Below are 21,287 nucleotides of genomic sequence, written 5' to 3' on the forward strand. Positions count from 1 at the left end.
ACGTTTTAATGGTACCAAACCTTCACCCTTTTTCTGAAACAATAGTGTAACATTACAACATAGAAGGACACACTATAAAATATCAACTGAAATAGCTTAACTCAATCAAAGGACATATTAACACCATTGAACATACACTGCACAAATAAATTATAACCTATGACACAATGTAAATACAAAATAAATAAACTAAGGGAAGAATAATAAAAGTAACATGTTATATCGGTAAGCAATGTTAAACAATTAAAGAAAAACAATATGCTCGAACAAAAATATCAGACATTTGCAATAACTTTAAACACAGGTAAATGAAAATAATTTTGTTGTTAGGTATACGTGTACAGTACCAATAGAGAAAGGAAATATTTTAACAAAATAAATAATTTTGATGTTCATAGTACGAAGTGAAAATTTATAGTTATGCCAAACACTTATCAAAGCTGGTATATAGACCAGATATAACCCTGAATAACATTAAATAACAAAAAAGCAATACAATTAGTATAAACAGGTCAAATAAACAAGAAAGTACGATTTGAGAATACTCGCAGTTACTGACAGCTAGTTAAAAGCCAAAACAATTAATAATAAAGAATAAGTCCATTTATAATTAATATACAGAAAAACAAGAAATGATTTTTTTTTCAAAATTTACTTCTAGATGGAAACTTTTGATCATAAACAAGCTTCTGTCCAAGTTTGGTACAAATCCAGGATAGTTTAAGAAAAATTTTAAAACTTAAACCATAGAGTGAATTTAAATATAACTAGCAGAAAAAACTAAGTTCATTTATTAATAAAATACGGATAAAAAGGATTTTTCTTTTTACAAAATTTACTTCTGAATCATAAACAAGTTTCCTGCCAAGTTTGATAGAAATCCAGGATACTTTTCGAAAGTCATCAAAATTTCAAAAACTTTAACCACAGAGTGAATATTTGTGGACGCCGCCGCCGACGACGACGGAATATAGGATCGCTACGTCTCGCTTTTGCCATAAAAGTCGCAGACTCGACAAAAAACATTAACTATTTTTTAAAAACTACTTCGTCTATTTTAATAACTTATATTATCTGTTGTAGTGGAGATATTGTTCATGTCGTATCTGGGTACAAGTAATATCCGCTACTTTTATCTATGGGTACAAGGTATTATAGTATATGCGAGTTAATGCTTGTTTTCTTTCGTCGATAAGATCCTAACACATTTTGTCCTATATTTTAGTACACCCATCCTTATTTACTGGTAAATATTGCATTTGTTAGCTAGTTACATGCTTATGGATAAAAATAGGATCTAGGTTTACGTCAATGTGACGGAAACCCAACAACATAGAAAACTGAGGACGGAAAGAGCTGATATAATCAATAATGTTTTTGTTTTGGTGCATAACCATCAATGTTTAACCTAACTCACAAAGTTGCTTGTCTTTAAAGAGAGGGAAAAGATACCAAAGGGACATTCAAACTCATAAGTTGAAAATTAACTGACACAGCTATGGCTTAAAAATACCTAAGAGACAACCAATAATACACAAACCACAACATTGAAAACTAAAGGCTGAGCAACACGAACCTCATCAAAAATTGGCGTAATCTCAGGTGCTCCGGAAGGATAAGCAGATATTCATCACCCGTTTGTTAAATAGTCGCCTATTCATTAAAACATAAATTTGCCATGCAAAAATATTGAATTACCTGAACTTGAACAGTATTCTTCGTAGTTTTTCCTGGTTGAATTAATAGTTTTCCATTTCCCAACAAATTGTGCCATGGTTATTTTCTGTGTCGACGTCTACTGCTTAGTTCATTAAATAAATCGTCTGAGAGTAGAACACATATCGTGATCGTTGCGTTTTATCTAAAACTTTTAATATTTCAAGGACTTTTAAAATCAATAATACTAAGTCTAAATTATTAAATCCCATGTTTGCACATGCTAAATAATCTAATTGTTTGTATATATAAAATATCAGCGGTGACATGGAATACTACACCTAATAAGCTCAGCTATATCGATTAAATGCCAATTGCTTTCAAAATATAATATACAAAAAATGAACCATGACGAGCTAAAAATTCAACATAGAACTTTTGTCAAGTAAAATAAAACACGATTTTTGTCACAGGCCGTAGTAATCTGCTGAAAAGGTATTGACATTTAGCATAGGATAGCCTGAATAGGCCGGTTCAGGCTTATTGCAAATGGGGTTCTTCGTGGCAAAAAATATTGTGAACATGAAAACTAATTTTGTACATGTTGCTATCTCTTGATTATGAAAAAGCTTCGGTCAAAGTTTTGAAAAATTCCAGAGATTTGATATAGTATTTCAAGTTTTAATTCTCAAAACACATAATGTCTCTAATATTTACGGCAAATAAAACTAGTCAATTTAAATACAGAAAAATATGAAAATAAAAACTATTTTTCAAATTTTGCTTTTGCTACTGTCATTGAATCACTAAGAAGCTTCTGTCCAAGTTTGACAAAAAAATATGACGAAGGTTTTGAGAAAGCTATTTAAAACAAAATGATCTGGAAATTGTCTTTGAATCATGAAGTAGCTTCTGTCAACGTACATTGTACTTTTCATAAGAACATAGTTACCATGAACACCCCGGGCGTCTCGATCCGAAATCTACGGAGGGGTCCGAATTTCGAGGAACAATTAATAAGAATGTTTGTAAAATGAATAGGTAAAGTCTGTATCCGATTTCGAAAGAGCATAATTCATCACAGACACACCGTATCACCCATCAACCAATAAAATACCTCGAGCAGAAATCTGGGGATTATATTGGTTTCTCGGGTTGATACGGCTGTACCTGATATTGAAAAAGCCATATGACATTCTCTACGTACATACGATACCACGCATCACTCACAAACCATATATTTCAATACGTGTCATTAGTTTCAAGTTGTAATAGCCACATATTTACTGTACACAACCTTAACCCATAACTTGCACCTGAAACTGGATTGTCAAACCGATTGTTTGACTAACTGACAGACACAGACCTATAAATATAGTGGCACAGCAACATAAGAATTTGCATGTAGTAAAAGTGTTTCTAAAAGGGTAATAGATGGGGTCAGAGGGGTAAGTATAGATGTGTGTGATGCTCTAATCCATTGCCTGTATTGATGTTTGAGATGCAGTAATCCATTTCCTTAACTCAATTTCCCCTCTTTTTACAAGAATATTATGGCATTGAGTTTTATATTGAAACAGGATTGCGCAAGCAGAAATGTCTCTCCTGTTTTACTTATCATGATTCATAATAAGAATAAGAATAAGAATATTTATTAAATCCAATCAATAATATGTTGATAGTCCAAAATATATAGTTTATTATAAGGATCAGATAAATTTAATGCTATCAATGATCCATGAAAATGAGGACAAGGTCACTCAGATTAATCAAGCCAGGCAGACATGTTCACCTTACAATCATTCCATACACCATCTATAGTTGACCTGTAATAGTTTATAGTAATAGATAAATTGCTTCGCCAAGCGCAGCTGGATACGACCACAGAGGTACAACCCTGAACAGTTTGGGCAAAAATGGACACAATATTCGCGCTTGATATAGGTTGAATTTGGATTGTAATTAAATATTAGACACAAAATAGGTTTCTGACACTGAATAACTGTTGTCAAAGAACTTAGAATTGGTTATATAATTATATAATTTGAATTTATATTTATTTTTTTGCTTTTGTGCAATACACTATGTTGTTGCGAATTGACCCCCCCCCCCCCCCCCCAAAAGAAAGATTTGATCCCATCTTTTTTTGTCGCAAAAAAAAATAATATTTGAAGAAATTTTCTTTTTAATTTCTAAAATCTGAAATGAGAAAAATTGCCCCCCCCCCCCCCTCGACAATTTCTTTTTTAACCCCCCCTTTTTTCCGAAATTTTTTTCACCTCAACCCCCCCCCCCCCCACCATTTTCCCCCAAAAAAAATCTTTCCCTTAAGATATGGTTATACTCTCAATTCAAATTTAACGGAGCTTGCAACCATAATTACTCATTTAAATACATCATAAAAGTCTTAAAATAGAAAATGACATACATAATCATGGCTAAAATTAATATACCTTAATCAGCATTTTTAATAGTAACTTCTAAACATAAAGTGACAGCTAATCACCTCAAGACAATACAACATTTCTTTATATATAATTTAAAAGCAGTGTAAGGGAGGTAATTCAAACATAACATTGTACTTAAGTAATTGTCCCTAAAGCAGGAAACCCTTGTTTTACCTCCTTTTTTGCCCCTAATTCATAAACTATTTAAGCCATATCCCCCCAAAGCCAATTCTTACCATCCCTTTGTAAACTTGTGGTATAATTTCAGAGAGATCCATACACTGTTCCACAAGTTATTGTCTTGAAAGTAGAAAAATGCTTACGCAGTGATATTAAGGCACTTTACAAGAAAAATGCGTAAAATTGCATGTTATATGGAAGTTCATATCATAAGAAAATGGCAAAAAAATCAGGAAAACAGAGATCGTAGAATGAAACATAAAGACCTATATTTAATCTTGCATGGGTTTTCCATATCGAAAGTCAAAGTAGTCACGTGACCCGAGTTGCCAATGAAGGTTGTACATTATATTTTTAACTCAAAAGTCCAGCGTGTTAAAGGAATATTTGAATGTGAAACAAAGTATCAATACATTCGTTGGAATGTATATTTTCTAAAAAGTGCTATCCAAAGATTGAACTATACTGTCTTACGGTAAAAATTTAATGTAAATCCGATGAAAAATGTGACTTTTTAACGAAATCCCCAATTGATACTACGATATTTCAATGATATGAACGCATACCAGTGCTTGGATAGCAGTTTTCTTTTAAAAGAGATATCAGTCGTTTTAAATCATGTCCAATCAAGTAAATCCATCGTCAGTAACACACTGGACTTTTTAATTTTTTAATCGTGTACCGTTTTATATTGTTTAACGTTCATTATCAACAAACGCTTTGATGACGTGATCGGCTGTACTCAATAGCGGACAAAACTCCGGAAAAGTATTAATGCCGCGTATTTTAAACTACGGACTTCAAGTAATGTTTTATTTGTATTTACTAATACTGGAGATATTGTCGCCCCTGTAATGGATGCGCCCATGATATTTTTATAAGAGTTAGTTTTTGAGGCATTTATACTGTTGAGAGGGGCAGAGGCACTATGTATTTGTTAGATAACATTGTGTACAGTTAAGGCAGTGCGTGTTAAAACAATATAGTACAAAAAACCACATAATCTACGATTTTCAATGATATTCCCAATCGCTACGATGTCAATGTTACATGTACACAATCATGACTATTGAAAGTGTTTTTGTTTTTTACGCTTGACTTTCGTGACGACTTGATATGAATTATATATAGTATACATAACTTTGAGTAACGAGCCATATCTACGACTAAACTCCTGTGTCATACATAGATAAACAATATAGCTTCAAATACATGTAGCAGCAACTGTTTACATGTAGTTTCAAGTGTGTGCAACTATTTTGTTTCACAAAATATAAAAGTAAGCAGACTAATATAGCAACTCTTTTTAGATTTTAAGATTATACAAAATTACATATTAATATTAATATGGCATCAGCAGAATTTAAAGAGCTCAAAAGCCTCATAATGGGAGTTGATAAAAAAGTAAGTGACTTTTCACAGCAACTTGAAAAAGTTGAACATAACTTAACGGGTATGATCAATGAAGTGAAAACAGACGTCAATATATTGAAAACAAAATATGATGAATCTCAATTAGAAATAACTAGTTTAAGACAAGACTTCACAGAGTTGGAACAGGGTGTTGCAGGTATGGATTTGCAAATACAAGCAATTGAAGGTGAAAATTACAAAAACAAAAATATGAGCTTCAAACCCAGATGAATGAAATGAAGGATCAGGTAACATTGCTTGAAAAGCACGAAAGGAAATATAATGTTATGATTTATGGGGTTGATGACAGTAATGCAGATGAGAACATCTATTCAGTTACTCGTCAGTTGTTTAGTCAAAATCTAAAAGTTGAACAGAGAAAAGCAAATGCCATTCCGATTGCTAATGCTCACCGTGTACCAACAAGGGGTAGTGGACCCAAACCAATTATCGTTCGATTTATACACTATGGAGATAAACAACTCATTATGTCCAGTGCCCACAATCTGAAAGGTAGTCAAATTCGGATTCTAGATGATCTACCGGTATCCATGAAAGAGGAAAGATTCCTTCTGTCTCACGTAGCCTACAAAATACGCAAAAAAGAAAAATTGCAAACACGTATTCGAGATGTTGGGTCACATATGACACTTGAAACCCGTAAAAATAGAGGGGACCCATGGAGCGCAAGAGAATGATGAGCGATACATATTCATAACAATATACATGTATATATATATACAAAATTGTACTTATACAACAAGTAGCCATATTTATATATATATAGGTTGTTGTGACCTATTTGTAAGAAACTACAGACCTTTATATGCAGATGTAGATATCTATTTTATACATATAAGATAATTCTTTAATAACCAACTATAGACTTACCCTAAGAAAAAAAAAATTAAAGCAAGTTAGCTAAATGTATACTAAACAGAATTGATCAATTTTCTTTTTTCTCTATTGTTTAAATGCATGTATAACCATTTTCTTTATCATATTTTCACAGATACCATTATTAAATTGATACCAAATTGTAAGTATAGAACGGGGAATTTTATTCCAGGTTTATTTTCTATTTATGCAAATATTTTATTTTTGTTTTTTGGTTTTATTTTGTGTTGGTTTCTTTTTTGTTTTTTGTTTTGCTTTTTATTGCTTTAGTTTTGCTTGCTCTCTATGCTTTTTTGCTTGATTGTCTGCGATATATTGGCATACACATATAAATGTAAATGCTAATTCTGCTCTATATATATATATATTCATTTTCCAATCTGCTGTGTTGAAATTTTTGCCTTTATAATTTATTTATATGTTTATTTTCTGCTGCTTATATACTTATTTATAATTTTGCTCTTGCTAGTTACTCATTTAATGTGCTTAATGCTATTGCTATATGTTTTACTTTATCTCATCAGATACAGACTGACACAAATGAGTGAAGTAAGAATATGTTAAGTATAGACCACTTTTAAAGTGATGTTTATTCCAAATTTCAGAATGAGATGCTTGTTTGAAATTATCTTTTCTTGTTGTGTTTATGGTACATGTACATTAAAATGAAGTGACCATACAATAATAAGTTTTGCACAATCTCTGCTGAAACTAACTCATTAATATGATATGCACACACACACTCATGATATGCAGTCTGTGTTCGATTGGTAGATAGTTTTGTTAGTTTTTATGATATATTGATCATGCATTAATTTGATTTACATTGTGATGCAAAAGTATTGCTTTTTATTAAGAGTGATACTTCATTTGAAGTCGGTCAGTGTTCTTAATTTTTTGAAATTGCGTGTCTCTCAAGTACGCATTGTTCTTTTAAACGAGAAATATTAATGTTTAGATAAATCTTATATATTTACAGCTACATCTCATAAAGAATATTGATCTTTGATCGTATCAGAGATATAATGAGTATAAAACATCTCTGCCTTCTTATATAGACAAAGGATCATATAAATTTGTAAATTTGACATGGGAGTTTTTAATACATATATACAAAGGACAAACATAAAAACCCTAATATCTACATGTAGTAAATTGAACAACTCTGACAGTCTTGAAATATTTTACATAAAAGGATTATTTAGATTATATATAGTTCATTTAACTAAAAATGTTTTTCAAAAAGAATGAACGTGTTAGACAGACAACATCTTATTATAAAAATATTGACAAATCTGACTGGATCAGATTTGAAGGCAAAACAATGGACATTTGTATACTTGTGCTTCTTGTGTGATCTTTTCTTTTTTGCCATAACCACATAGAATGGAAAAAATGTCTTTGTGTGTTGGAAAGAATGACAGTAAGGAAATTAAATGTATTATGAAATTATAGGAATGAAATAATCTTTCAAAATATGTACATAACATGAACAAAACAGATATTCACTGTTGGGTTTGCTCAAATTAAATTTCCATCTGAATCCAATGTATTTATTAAAATTTCTTCTGAGTTATCTCCCTTAGACCATTTAGAGTGAATATCCTACTCAACAACAGTGAATGTCTCAGAGTGCAGATTTGATATTTGATTTTAATGTTGGACTCTGTCTTGCTATTGTATTTTATGTTTTCATATATATGCATTTATTGTAAATTACAAATATGTCTTAAGGTGTCACAGATCTTGAAAAATTATACAGTTTTAAAGGAAAAGAATTCTAAAAGTCCCCTGATTTCACAAATATTATGGTATATTCATGTATACTCACTCATCATTAGAGTTATAAATATTGATAAAGCTAAACACATGCATGAAGGGTGATATTCTTAAAATAATTTCTTATAATTGTCAAGGTCTTTATACAAAGGAGAAACGGAGAGATGTTTTGAATTATTTAAAGTCAAAGAATTTTAATATCTACTGTCTTCAGGATACACATTTTACAGAACAAGACGAATTAAACATTAAAAATCAGTGGAAGGGAGAATGCCTTTTCAATTCATTTACATCCAATCAGAGAGGCGTGGCCATCTTTTTTAATGAAAACTTTGATCTTCAAATTCACAAAGTTAAAAAAGATGAGGGTGGAAACCTTCTTGGATTGGATATTACAATTGAAGAACAAAGAATTACCTTAGTTAATATTTATGGGCCAAATGTAGACACTCCTTACTTTTATCAAAAGGTGGCAGACATAATTGAAGAATTTGATAACCAATCTTGTATTCTTTGTGGTGATTTTAACCTAATTCAAAGTTTCAATCTTGACACTCATAATTATGTTAATATCAACAACCCAAAGTCTAGAGAAAAAGTATTACAGCTAATGGAAGACTTTAATCTAGTTGATCCATTTAGAGAATTATACCCCAATGTGAAAAGATTTACTTGGAGGAAAAAAAAACCCTTTAAACAATCTCGTTTAGACTTTTTTCTGATTTCTGATAATATTTTTCACTTTGTTAGTGATGTTAAAATGGATAATAGTTACAGGTCTGATCATTCACCAGTGATCTTTTCTTTCAAGATTAAGGAATTTATAAAAGGCAGATGCCTTTGGAAGTTTAATAATTCCCTTCTTCATGATACTGACTATGTTAAAGAGGTAAAAAAAACTCAGTAAAAGAACAATATGCCATCAAGATATATAGAGATGAAAATTTACAAAATATTGACAACTCTGAAATTGAATTTACTGTTGATGACCAGTTATTTTTCGAAACTTTACTCACAGAAATACGCGGTAAAACTATTTCATACGCCTCTTATAAAAAAAAGGAGGGTATAAAAATTGAAAATGAGATTATTTTAAAATTAAAACAATTAGAAGAAAATGCACTAACAGAAGAAAATCTTGAAGAGATTGATCAGAAAAAAGCAGAACTTAAAATGTATAGACAAAAGAAGGTTCAGGGACAATATGTTAGGTCAAGAAGTCAGTGGATTGAAGAAGGAGAAAAACCTACCAATTTTTTTTTAAATCTAGAGACTAGAAATTATATTAATAAGACTATTCAAAAACTTACTTTAGAAAATGGTGTTATAGTGGAAGAACAAAAAGAAATCTTAAATCAGACAAGGGTGTTTTATGAGAAACTTTATAAAAAACAAGATTGTTTGAAAAGGGTTGATTTAACACGGGACAATTGTTATAATGATATACCGAAGCTTAGCGAGGATGAAAAGCAGTTATTGGAGGGAAAGCTTAGTTTTTCTGAATTAACTGCAGCATTAAAGAGAATGAAAAATAACAAGAGTCCGGGATCTGATGGTTACACGGCAGAATTTTTTAAATTTTTTTGGATTGATATTGGTAAATTTGTCCTTAGATCTATAAATTTTGGATATGGGAAGGGCCAAATGTCTGTCACCCAGAGGCAGGGAGTGATTACATGTATTCCAAAAGATGGTAAACCAAAACAATTTCTTAAGAATTGGAGACCTATTACTCTTCTAAATTCTACATATATATTGGCATCAAGCTGTATAGCAGAGAGAATAAAATCTGTTTTGTCAAAATTAATAAGTTCTGATCAAACTGGTTTTGTTCCAGGTAGATATATAGGCGAAAACTGTCGATTAATATATGATATTCTACATTTTACTGAAGAAAATAATATCCCAGGAATTCTCTTGCTGATTGATTTTGAGAAGGCATTCGATTCCATTTCTTGGTCCTTTCTTTATGATACATTAAGATATTTTAATTTTGGTGAATCAGTTATATCCTGGGTTAAAACCTTCTATAACAATATAACAGCTGCAGTGACACAAAACTGTTTTCTGTCAGAATTCTTCACTGTAGAGAGAGGCTGTAGACAGGGAGATACTTTATCTCCTTATATTTTCTTGCTATGTGCAGAAATATTAGGCATTTTGGTAAGAAATAGTAAGGAGATAAAGGGTATTACTATAGATGATACAGAATTTGTACTTTCTCAATATGCAGATGATACATCATTGATATTAGATGGCTCGCCAGAATCGCTCGATGCATCTCTTCGTGTTCTCCAATTGTATGCTGAAATCTCGGGACTTAAGATTAATATAGAAAAAACAAGTGTTATTTGGATAGGTAGCAAAAAACATAGCCAGGATCAAATTTGTGTAAAGTGGGGATTGAAATGGGGCTCCAGTACATTTAAGCTCCTTGGAATTACTTTTTCAGTCGACCTAGATAGAATGATTAATTTAAATTATAGGCCAGTTTTAGATAATATAGACAACACTTTGAAAAAATGGTCAAAACAGTATCTCACCCCCTTTGGAAAGATTACCATTTTAAAAACTTTGGTCATATCTAAATTAAATCATCTGTTTCTATCTATCCCTAGTCCAGATGAGAACATGTTATGTAATTTAACAAATAAAATGTATGCTTTTATCTGGGATAATAAACCTGATAAGGTCAAGCGAGATCTTTTATGTCAAGATTATTATATGGGTGGTTTAAAAATGCTAAATTTAAAAGCATTTATACAGGGACTGAAACTTACATGGGTAAGACGGCTGTATAATTCGAATTCAAAGTGGGTGAGATTAGTCTCTATTGTGGAGCAAATAAATTTTAGTGAACTAAGTTATATTGGGCCTATTAAAAGGTCATCAAATAAATTTTGGCAAGAGGTTTTTGATGCATGGAAAACCCTTAATCAAATTAGAAAACCAAGATGTATTGATGAAATTCTATCTTATTCTTTATGGAAGGTAGAAAACTTTAAAATTGGTGGTTCAAGAGTCTACTATAAAAACTGGGCAAACGCTGGAATTTGGACAGTGCATGACTTGTTAGATTATCAGGGCAAAGTTATGTCATTTCAAAATTTCCAACAATTATATCAATTTAGGCCAAATATTTTACATTATTATGGAATAGCACACTCGCTTAATGAGTGGTTAAACACGATCAATATTGAAGTAAAGGAGAAAAAAATTCAAGCAATACTACCTTTTAACATAAGTATCTTCTTTGAATCAAAAAAAGGTTCAAAGGACATGTACAAAGTATTGAATGAGAAATATATTACTTTTGCTGCAAAAGAAAAATGGGAGAACCATCTTAATATGACTGGTATTAACTGGAAAAATATACACACTTCGTGTACAAAATATACTAGAAGCACTAAGCTTTGCTGGTTTTAGGAACTAATTCACTACTTTACAAGATGAAAATAAATAGTAGCAACATATGTACATTTTGCAAAGAAGGACAAGAGACCATAGAACATTTATTTTGGAGTTGTCCGATGGTCGCCACCCTCTGGCATGCACTAAATATCTGGATTTTTGAAATGACAAATATTGAACTGCCTTTGAATATAATGATTAAATTGAATTTTGTTAAAAATAAGATTATTCTGCTTTCAAAATACTATATTTAACGAACAAAATTACAAGAAGTTTTGCCAAATTTAAATGCTTTAAAAAACTATTTAAAGGAACACTTGAACTTAGAAAAATACATTTCAATTAAAAACCTCTCTGTAGATGAATATAACAAATACTGGAGTCCCTGGGCCCCTATTATAGAATAAATAATAAATGTTGAATTTTGATTGAAACACCACTAACAAATATTGCAAGAACAAATAAGATTCCAATGTTATAAGAAAATTATTTATTTTCAACCTACTGTTGCGCCATCATATATTCAATTGTTGTTTAATTATTTAATACTTCCTTTGTGTAAATATGCCATTCTGTATACCTTTTGTTCATACATGTTGTGCTAGTCTATTTGTTACAATAAAGAAAATTCATTATAAAAAAAAAATACTGGAGATATAATTGTTCATTTATTTATTAAATATATATATTTGCAACTTTTATCCTTGTAAGAATAAAAAAATAATTTGTTAAAAGACCTTAAAACAACAGTATTTTCCCAGATTTGCTTTTAGATGTGCATTTTATTTATATTGTTCGTTTACACAAGATAAATTTGTGAGAAAAAAATGTATAAAGGATTCATGAATCCCCTCCTTTGAGTCTCACCTGTGATTGCTGCCATCTGTGTGTGTGTGTGTGTGTGTGTATGTGTGTGTGTGTGTGTGTGTGTGTGTGTGTGTGTGTGTGTGTGTGTGTGTGTGTGTGTGTGTGTGTGTGTGTGTGTGTGTGTGTGTGTGTGTGTGTGTGTGTGTGTGTGTTTGTTGGGGTCATCTGTGTAATGCTGACTTCCAAATATTATAGCACATCCGAGATTTCATGACTATTATCAAAATATTAAGATATTGAAACGTTCTCTACAAATGCTATTTCTTGAAGATGAAGAAGCTATAAATGTCCAAGAATCACAACATTTCGTGAAGCAAATATCGTTTTATTTTATTTTGAGACCATGTATATATATATATATAAAATCTACAATGTATATTTAGCAATTATGCACCTTGATCAACTTAACAATCACACCATTGTCCTTAAAATAGATTTTTAGAGATTCTTTCAGTGGCAATCATATTGCCTTATTATTTTCATGCCCAACCAATATCATTAAAAAAGTACAAAGTGGATGTACCAATAGCATGAATAGTTGGTATGGGATTTGCTCATTGTTGAAGGCCGTAGTGAACTGCAGATGTTTTTAAATTTCTGTGTCCTTTTGTCTCTTGTGGAGAGTTGTCTCATTGGCAATGATACCATATTTTCTTATTTTTATAAGGAATGCAGATCATCATAATATGAGACATGTTTTTTTGTTTCTAGTATTTATATTTTTGATACAACATATACATGAAATACCATTTTACTCCATATAGAAAAGAAAATCCATAGATTTCTATTTCAAAGACCTCCACTCTTGGTAATAAATTTTCTAAATAAAAAAAACAAACAAACAAACACTGTTTTTCTGATTCATTGATCATAAACAAATATTAATGCAATTTTTTAAAAATGAAGTAAATATCATTATAACAGATTAATTGGGTCACAACAGCTTATGCTATAAACTAACTATTCATTGAGTAATAAACAACTAAGAATGTCCAGTGTCATCTTAAAATTAAATTGTAGCTAATGTGTCTCCTGGTTTAATATATTTTCGGAAAGCTTTAAAGTGTAGCTTTAGTTTGAAACATTTCATAAAAGTTTACATCTGTACTACAAGCATATAGTTGTATTAGTTCTTGATCTTTTTCATTAATTCTGTCTTGAACTTTACAAAGATTTTTTTCTTCTCCAGAGATGTGTCTAATTCTATCTGTCGAGTGACGAAGAAGTGTAACAATATGAAATTTAGGTTACACATAAATCATTGTAATTAGTAACTGGAAATGTACACTCAGGTATTGTGTAAAGCTGAAATAGAAAAAATACAAAAATTACTAATCACATAAACTAAACAGAACATTATCCCACAAGCAATAAACAGAATGCAAGTACAGCAGTTTTAACATAAAAGTAAAAATCTAGGTAAAAGACAAATAATGTGTCAATAGAGCATCAAAATATAACCCCAAACTGTTCATGCTATGCCCCATTCAAGGAAGAGTATGAGGAAAATCTTTTTACATTATAAAAGGCATAAGTAAATATATTACTGTTGTGCATTTTATCAGGATTCATTTTCTTTCTTTATATTTTCCTCAAATTACAGGAATTTGAACTTTGTCATTTGTTTAAATTTGGTGAAATTATTCATGCTAGGTACCTGTATATGGTTTTTTAAGCACACACTTGCAGTTTTTAAATTAGAACTTTACTACTTTGAAGGATGTTTGTTCTTTAACAATACATATGCAGCTCAATAGTTTGTATATAATAAGGATTTTGATGTTCCTTTAATTTTCCACAAGAACTAATAATTTTCCTAATGCAGTAATGACAAGTCCTGTATATTCATTTGTCCTAGCTATAGCTAGTAAAAAAAAAAAAAAAAATAACATACAGAGGCACATTTTTAAAGATGAAAGTATCAGAATAATAGAACGGCAGAATCAAAATAGTAAATAAGAAAAACATTCTTCATAAATTGTTAATGTGCGAAACATGAAATATTGCTTATTATGTCAAATTTTAGTGTCCCATAACTCTTAAAAGAAATAAGTAGAAATTAATGCAAAGCCTAATTCTTTATAATTTGGTAATCTTTAAAAGTTAACAAGATTTACTGACTAAGATAGTTTTTCATTTTCTGTCAGTATACAGACATATTAAAAAGAGCAGGGTGTCAAATAAAATACTCATGCACTGTAATGTAGTGGTGAAACAGGGTATGTCATTCGACCTGATAAATTCTCAATTCAACCCTGAAAAAGGCAAAATGTTTTTAAAGTCTTCTTCTTTTATTGTCTCTACTAAATAACAAATAAGTATAACATCAAACTTTTTTTACAACCACTTACCCTTGAACAGTTACTGAGTCCAGTTTATGGAAATGAATGCACTAGCCCATCTGACTCCTTAGGTACATTTTTTGCAAGACCGCTCAATCATCAGGTTTTCAGATGAATTGAAAAGGGATACAAATCTTCATTCATTCATTACTGTTTCCTAAAATAAAAAATGTTATAGATAATTGCAAATAACTGTAAAAAATATTATCCTAAACCAGATTTAAGCATATCTACTAGTATTTATACAAGATTTGATTTTTTTTTTGATTTTTGGTGTTTTAACACCACTTTTAAGCACCGCTTTTGGGCTATTTCGTGGCGGCCAGTTTTTATTGGTGGAGGAAGCCGGAGTGCCCGGAAAAAACCACTGACATTCGATAGGAAAACTGACAATCCTAGTCAATTAAGATTGGAGTCGAGTGCACCCGCACGAGCGGGGTTCCAACTCACAACCTCCGTGTTGACTGGCTAGTGATTACAGTAGTAACTACTTAGACCACTCGGCCACCGAGGCCCCTATTTATACAAGAACATATATATATATGTGATATATAATCATGTAAATTCAGAAATTATTGTATGCGTTTATTATTGCGACCATTGAAAACAGAAAAAAAGTGCAAGATTAATTATTGCTCTTTCAGGAAAATATGCATATGCCTGTCCCAAGTCAGGAGCCTGTAATTCAGTGGTTGTCGTTTGTTTATGTTTTACATATTTGTTTTTCGTTCATTTTTTGTACATAAATTAGGCCGTTAGTTTTCTCGTTTGAATTGTTTTACATTGTCAATTCGAGGCCTTTTACAGCTGACTGTGCGGTATGAGCTTTGCTCATTGTTGAAGGCCGTACGGTGACCTATAGTTGTTAATTTCTGTGTCATTTGGTCTCTTGTGGAGAGTTGTCTCATTGGCAATCATACCACATCTTCTTTTTTATATATACAGTTTGTTTAAACATAACTGTTTCCAAGCAACAGAAGCAGGATACCTGAGAAGATTAAATATTCCTATACTATAGCTTTCTCTTTAGATTATCTGTACACCTGTATTTGTATAGTAAAATGTTCAATAATATTTAATTATAAACTCCTAAATTTGAACCAAATCTATTGATGAGAGCTGATGATTTTTTTTGTATCACAAACATGCCTTTTCCATAACTTGTAATTATATTTGAACTAGCTTTCAGAATTTGCAAGTACTTTGTGCCTTTCTTTTTTTGTACTATGTGTTGATCCGACGATTTTGTCAAGCCTTTTTCACCATCTTTGACCATTGTTTACAGTTTGTTCCTATGTTGTAATGAAACACTACTGTTCAAGGTTAGGGGGAAAAAAGGGGGGAGGGGGGCTTTTATAGCTTAATATGTTATTGGTTTTGCTTATTGTTGAAGACACCACAGAAACCTATATATAGATGCATACATCTACATCATTTGGTCTCTGGTGGATGGTAGTCTCATTTGCAGTCATACCACATCTTCTTATCTTTATATTAATAGATTTTTTTATGTAACTATTTGTTATATGAATGTAATGCTCCATATATGCATATAGGTCACTGTACAGCCTGATTTATGTACATGTACAATAACAATAAATGAATAAACAGCTTTGCCATGAGTGCACATGATACTCCCGTAGCTATTTCAAAGAATAAATTTCAATAACTTCTCAAATGTCATATCAGAAATTCATGAAAAACTAAAGGGAGGTTATCTTTATAGATGTAAACTATTCACCAAAGTTTCATGATAACTGCTCAAAACATTGTCTGAAAACTGGAAAATCACCCCTTTTTTATGAATAAAATCACATAACTCTGAAACGTAAAATCTTAAATATATAAAAAAAAAAAGGGAGCTTACGTCAACAGATATAAACAATTCACCAAAGTTTCATGAAAACTGGTGAAATTATTTTTGAGTTATTGTCAGATAACTAGAAAATCTCCCTTGTTTAAATGAATAAAACCCCATAGAAACGTTAAATCTAAAATTTATAAAAAAAGAAAGCGAGCTCAAGTCAATAGATATAAACAATTTACAAAAGTTTCTTGCAAATTGGTGAAAGTGTCTTTGAGTTATTGTCCGAAACTGGAAAACCACCCTTTTTTAATGAAAAAAACCCCAAAACATGGAAACTTAAAATCTAAAATTCATTTAAAAAGGAAAGGGAGCTCAGGTAAAATATAAACAATTCACCAAAGTTTCAAGTGAATTGGTTCAAGTGTTTTTGAGTTATTGCCGAAAGACGGACAGACAGACGGACAGACAGACGTACAGACAGACGGACGGACAACGGTATACAATAATACGTCCCGTAAACAGGCGTATAAAAACAAATATGATATAGAAAACCAAATGATAACCAGTTTTAACAAGGAGCAAAAAGAAAAATGCATCAATTTACCTGTTTAAATAATAAAGCTTTCCTTATTCCAACCATTGCTTTTAATACTTCATCAAAGTGGGACTGGCACTCTGTATCTTGTATTTGACAGGTCAACTAAAAATAAAAGAAAGTAATTATTTAATACATAAACAGATCCTTTTTTTTTTACAGATGTACATGTACATGTATAAGGACTGCAGCTTTATTTTGAACATTTCTAATTAATCCGTTTCAAATACTAACTTGTTCATTAAGAATTGGCAGAATCTGATTTCATGGCTGTCATGGTTTAATTTTAGTCACTGACAACTGGACAAAAAAGTTCTAGATATCTTTTTTTCCCTGGTGGTCCTTAAGAAAAATCTGCTGGTCCTCACTTTATTTCTATTGCAAAATACCAAACTTGCATCAATCCTTTGAAAATTATTGGTAGTCAAAACCTGCGGACAACCACTTTTTGAGAACTCTGGTATTTTAATACTATTTGAAAGAATTAAACCCTACACCATGTACACCAACCTTTGTTAAAATATATATTTAATTTAAAACCACAGCAACCATAAATAATTTCCTAAGGGAGCAACCATTTAACTTCCAGGGGAGGGGGTTATGGTTTTCGCTACCGTTAGCATCAAATGAGCCTTGATTTTTTATCTCATATCTCATTTTGTAGCTACTTGGCATCAGTAAAATGTTTATCTTTAACGTTATTTACACAAATATTTTATCGTCATTCACCATTTGGGGTACCCAATTCTTACCCTCTTTAAGTCCTGTAACTCTGGAATGACACAGCCAAAATGTTTTAAAATAAAATCTTGATATTGTTGTGATCAAATGACATCAAACATAAGTAATCTTACAAAGTGTTGACAGACAGATGGACATCATGGACATTGGTACAGTTAATATGTCCCGTCTTCGACAAGCATATAAAAAGTCAAGTGATTGAAAATTTGGTAACAGGAACCATGTCTAGATAGATCATTTTGGAACAAAAATCACTCAACAATAAAAGAGTGGACATGAATGCCCCAGCTCAACCTTTTCAATTTTGCAAGTTAAAAAGGCATACTTGCCAACTTTTCAAAATGCCCATGGGGGTTTTGCCTGAAAGATGGCTCTAATAGTCCGATAAAACCTTCAAGGGGACCTTCAAATGTATTTTAATGTTGTTTTTTGGCTTCTCCATACTTTTAAAAGCCTATAGCAATTATAATATTAACTGTTTTGTTTAAAATTGAACACTAAATTGCTCTTACAAAATTTCTATTTGAGAGCTTTCATGGGGGAAATCCCCCACAAATAGTGACAGTTTGCAGGTATGAAAAGGGCATACATGTAACTCTAGAACGGTAAATAAATCACAACCGAAAGTCTGTCTGCATGTTGTGGTTCTTAGCAGCTGTGTATGAGTTTCATAAAATTTGCATGAGACATACTAAAGTAATTGCGGAAACTAAAATTTGGCTGGACAGATAGTCATGGGTAACACTAAATACCCTTGTTGCCTAGAGCAGGGCATATAAAACACCCACAGATTTTAGCAATTCATGTGTCCAATGTAATTTGTATGTTTTTAGGAAACAACTTTAACCTTTACTAAGATTATGAAAAACTCCCATGTACCTATAACATTTATAAATAAAATGCTCCGTTGGGCGCAGCTTGATACGACTGCAGAGGTAGAACCCTGAACAGTTGGGGCAAGTATGAACACATTGATTGTCAACATTCAAGATTGATACAGCACTGAATTGGGATTGTGATTAAATATTTGACACAGCATAGGTTTCTGACACAGAATGAATGTGGTCTAAGAACAAAAATTTTTTAATTTACCTATTCAAACCATATCATTATTATTTGCTTTTATATATCAGAAATAACCAATTTAAAACGGAAAATTTTAAAGAAAAAAAAAGGAAAAAAAAATCCCTCCCCCAAATTTTTTGAACCCATTTATGTTTCATCACCCCCAAACTCAATCCCAGCCTTCCCTTTGTGGTATGGTACCTTGCAGTACAATTTAAGAGAGATCCATACACTTGAACACAAGTTATTGTCTGGAAACTAGAAAAATGCTTGTTTTTAGGCCCCTTTTTGGCCCCAAATTCCCAAACGTTTAAGGCAATTACCCCCAAACTCAAACCAAGCTTTCCCATTGTGATATGAAACCTTGTAGTACAATTTCATAAAGATCAATACACTTACACACAAGTTATTGTTATGAAACTAGAAAAATGCTCGTTTTTTTCCCCTAATTCCTAAAATTTTTAGGCAATTACCCCCAAAATCAATCCCAGCATTTCCTTTGTGATATGGAACCTTGTGGTACAATGTCAGAGAGATCCATACACTAACACACAAGTTATGTCTGGAAGTTACAAAAATGCTTATTTTTGGCCCCTTTTTGGCCCCTAATTCCTTAACTGTTGGTACTATAACCCCCAAAATCAATCCCAACCTTCCTTTTGTGGTATTGAACCTCATGGTAAAATTTCATAGAGATCCAATGACTTAAACTAAAGTTAGAGTGTGAAAACCAATGTATCTTCGGACGACGACGACAACGTCATACCAATATACGACCGCAAAATTTTTTTGCGGTCGTATAAAAAGTACTACCGGTACATTTTTTAAACCATTTAACAAAAAATTAACACATACATTTTCTGTTGCATTGTAAAGTCAAAATTTGTCTGACTTTTGTTTTATTATACGGCAATACAAAATCCATGGATATTTCCAGGCCTCATTAAAAATAATACAACATGTATGTGGTTTGATCATGTTGATTACAAATCATTTGCCAATGAGACAACTATCTACCTGAGACCAAACAAAGTAGATGTTAGCAACTATATGTCACTGTATATCATGTACTTGTATAAATTTATTCTGTAATTTGTTGGTCTCTAGGGCCTATAGTGTTTGGGGTGTTCCTAGAACTATATAACACTAAGAAAATAATACAAGCAATATTTACAGAGAAGGATTTAGGGGGGGGGGGGGGGGGGGGGGGCTATTGTGGGAAAAATTTGGTCGATTATATAGGGAATCACTAAAAGCATGACTGGATTGGGCCCCTCTTGGGCAGTCAGTGGCACCCACTTATGAAAATTTCTGCATCTGCCACTGATTTAGTGTTAATTTACAACTACATGTACCTCAACATGCTCAAAAAAAGCAAGCCTACATTGTTTGTATTTAAGCCAAGACTTAACAGGCTGGTACATGTACAGTAGCTCTGCTTCATGATTCAACCAAAATGAAATTTACATTGTACAGTATATATACCCAGCTAAAAATTGATTGTACCTAGATAGAACCCCTCCCCCCCCCCACACTTTCCCCCCAAAAAATAATATAAAAATGAATGGTTGGTACATTGTACATGCATATCCAATACTTGTCAAAGTCAACAATTAAGCTTTCTCTTGATCTTTCCTGTTCATAAATCCTGAGTTTTAATGCCCTACTTTTCTAATTCAATATCAGATATTTAAGAATCTGATTTTCAGTAGTTGTCGTTTGTTGATGTGGTTCATAAGTGTTTTTCGTTTCTCGTTTTTTATATAGATTAGACTGTTGGTTTATACCATTTGTCTTGAATGGTTTTACACTAGTCATTTTTGGGGCCCTTTTTAGCTTGCTGTTCGGTGTGAGCCATTATGCTCTGTGTTAAAGACCGTACTTTGACCTATAATGGTTTACTTTTACAAATTTCGACTTAGATGGAGAGTTGTCCCATTGGCACTCATACCACATCTTCTAATATCTATATAATAGTTGTTTCTTAGAATCTTTACTGTAAATTCTTAAATTATTGTGCATTTATTATTGAGATTTTTGAAAGAAAGGACAAAAATATGAGGTTAATTTAATATTGCAAATTCTGT

The 21,287-nt window shown here is 31.7% G+C and overlaps 1 protein-coding gene and 1 long non-coding RNA gene across 3 annotated transcripts in view; both read right to left on the reverse strand.

Moving 5' to 3' along the window:
• LOC127704830 (fatty acid-binding protein, liver-like) overlaps nucleotides 1-12,671 on the reverse strand; it is a 46,735-nt gene extending 34,064 nt beyond the window's left edge. The window contains exon 1 of one of the 2 annotated variants that reach the window (XM_052209060.1): nucleotides 12,651-12,671. In XM_052209060.1, the coding sequence (XP_052065020.1) occupies nucleotides 12,651-12,666 (16 nt within the window). In that variant the 5' untranslated portion in view covers nucleotides 12,667-12,671. Of the gene's footprint in view, nucleotides 1-1,698; nucleotides 1,908-12,650 lie in introns of those variants that run through there. The other variant, XM_052209059.1, reaches the window with a different exon arrangement.
• An 825-nt stretch (nucleotides 12,672-13,496) lies between these two features.
• Nucleotides 13,497-17,536, reverse strand: LOC127704835 (uncharacterized). Its single transcript, XR_007983537.1, has 3 exons — nucleotides 17,404-17,536; nucleotides 15,002-15,149; nucleotides 13,497-13,955 (listed from the first exon to the last, which is right to left on the reverse strand). It is a non-coding gene; the product is annotated as an uncharacterized LOC127704835 (long non-coding RNA).
• Between the last annotated feature and the right edge of the window lie 3,751 nt (nucleotides 17,537-21,287).

Source organism: Mytilus californianus, unplaced genomic scaffold (genome assembly GCF_021869535.1).
Source record: "Mytilus californianus isolate M0D057914Y unplaced genomic scaffold, xbMytCali1.0.p SCAF_6, whole genome shotgun sequence".
NCBI lineage: Eukaryota > Metazoa > Mollusca > Bivalvia > Mytilida > Mytilidae > Mytilus > Mytilus californianus.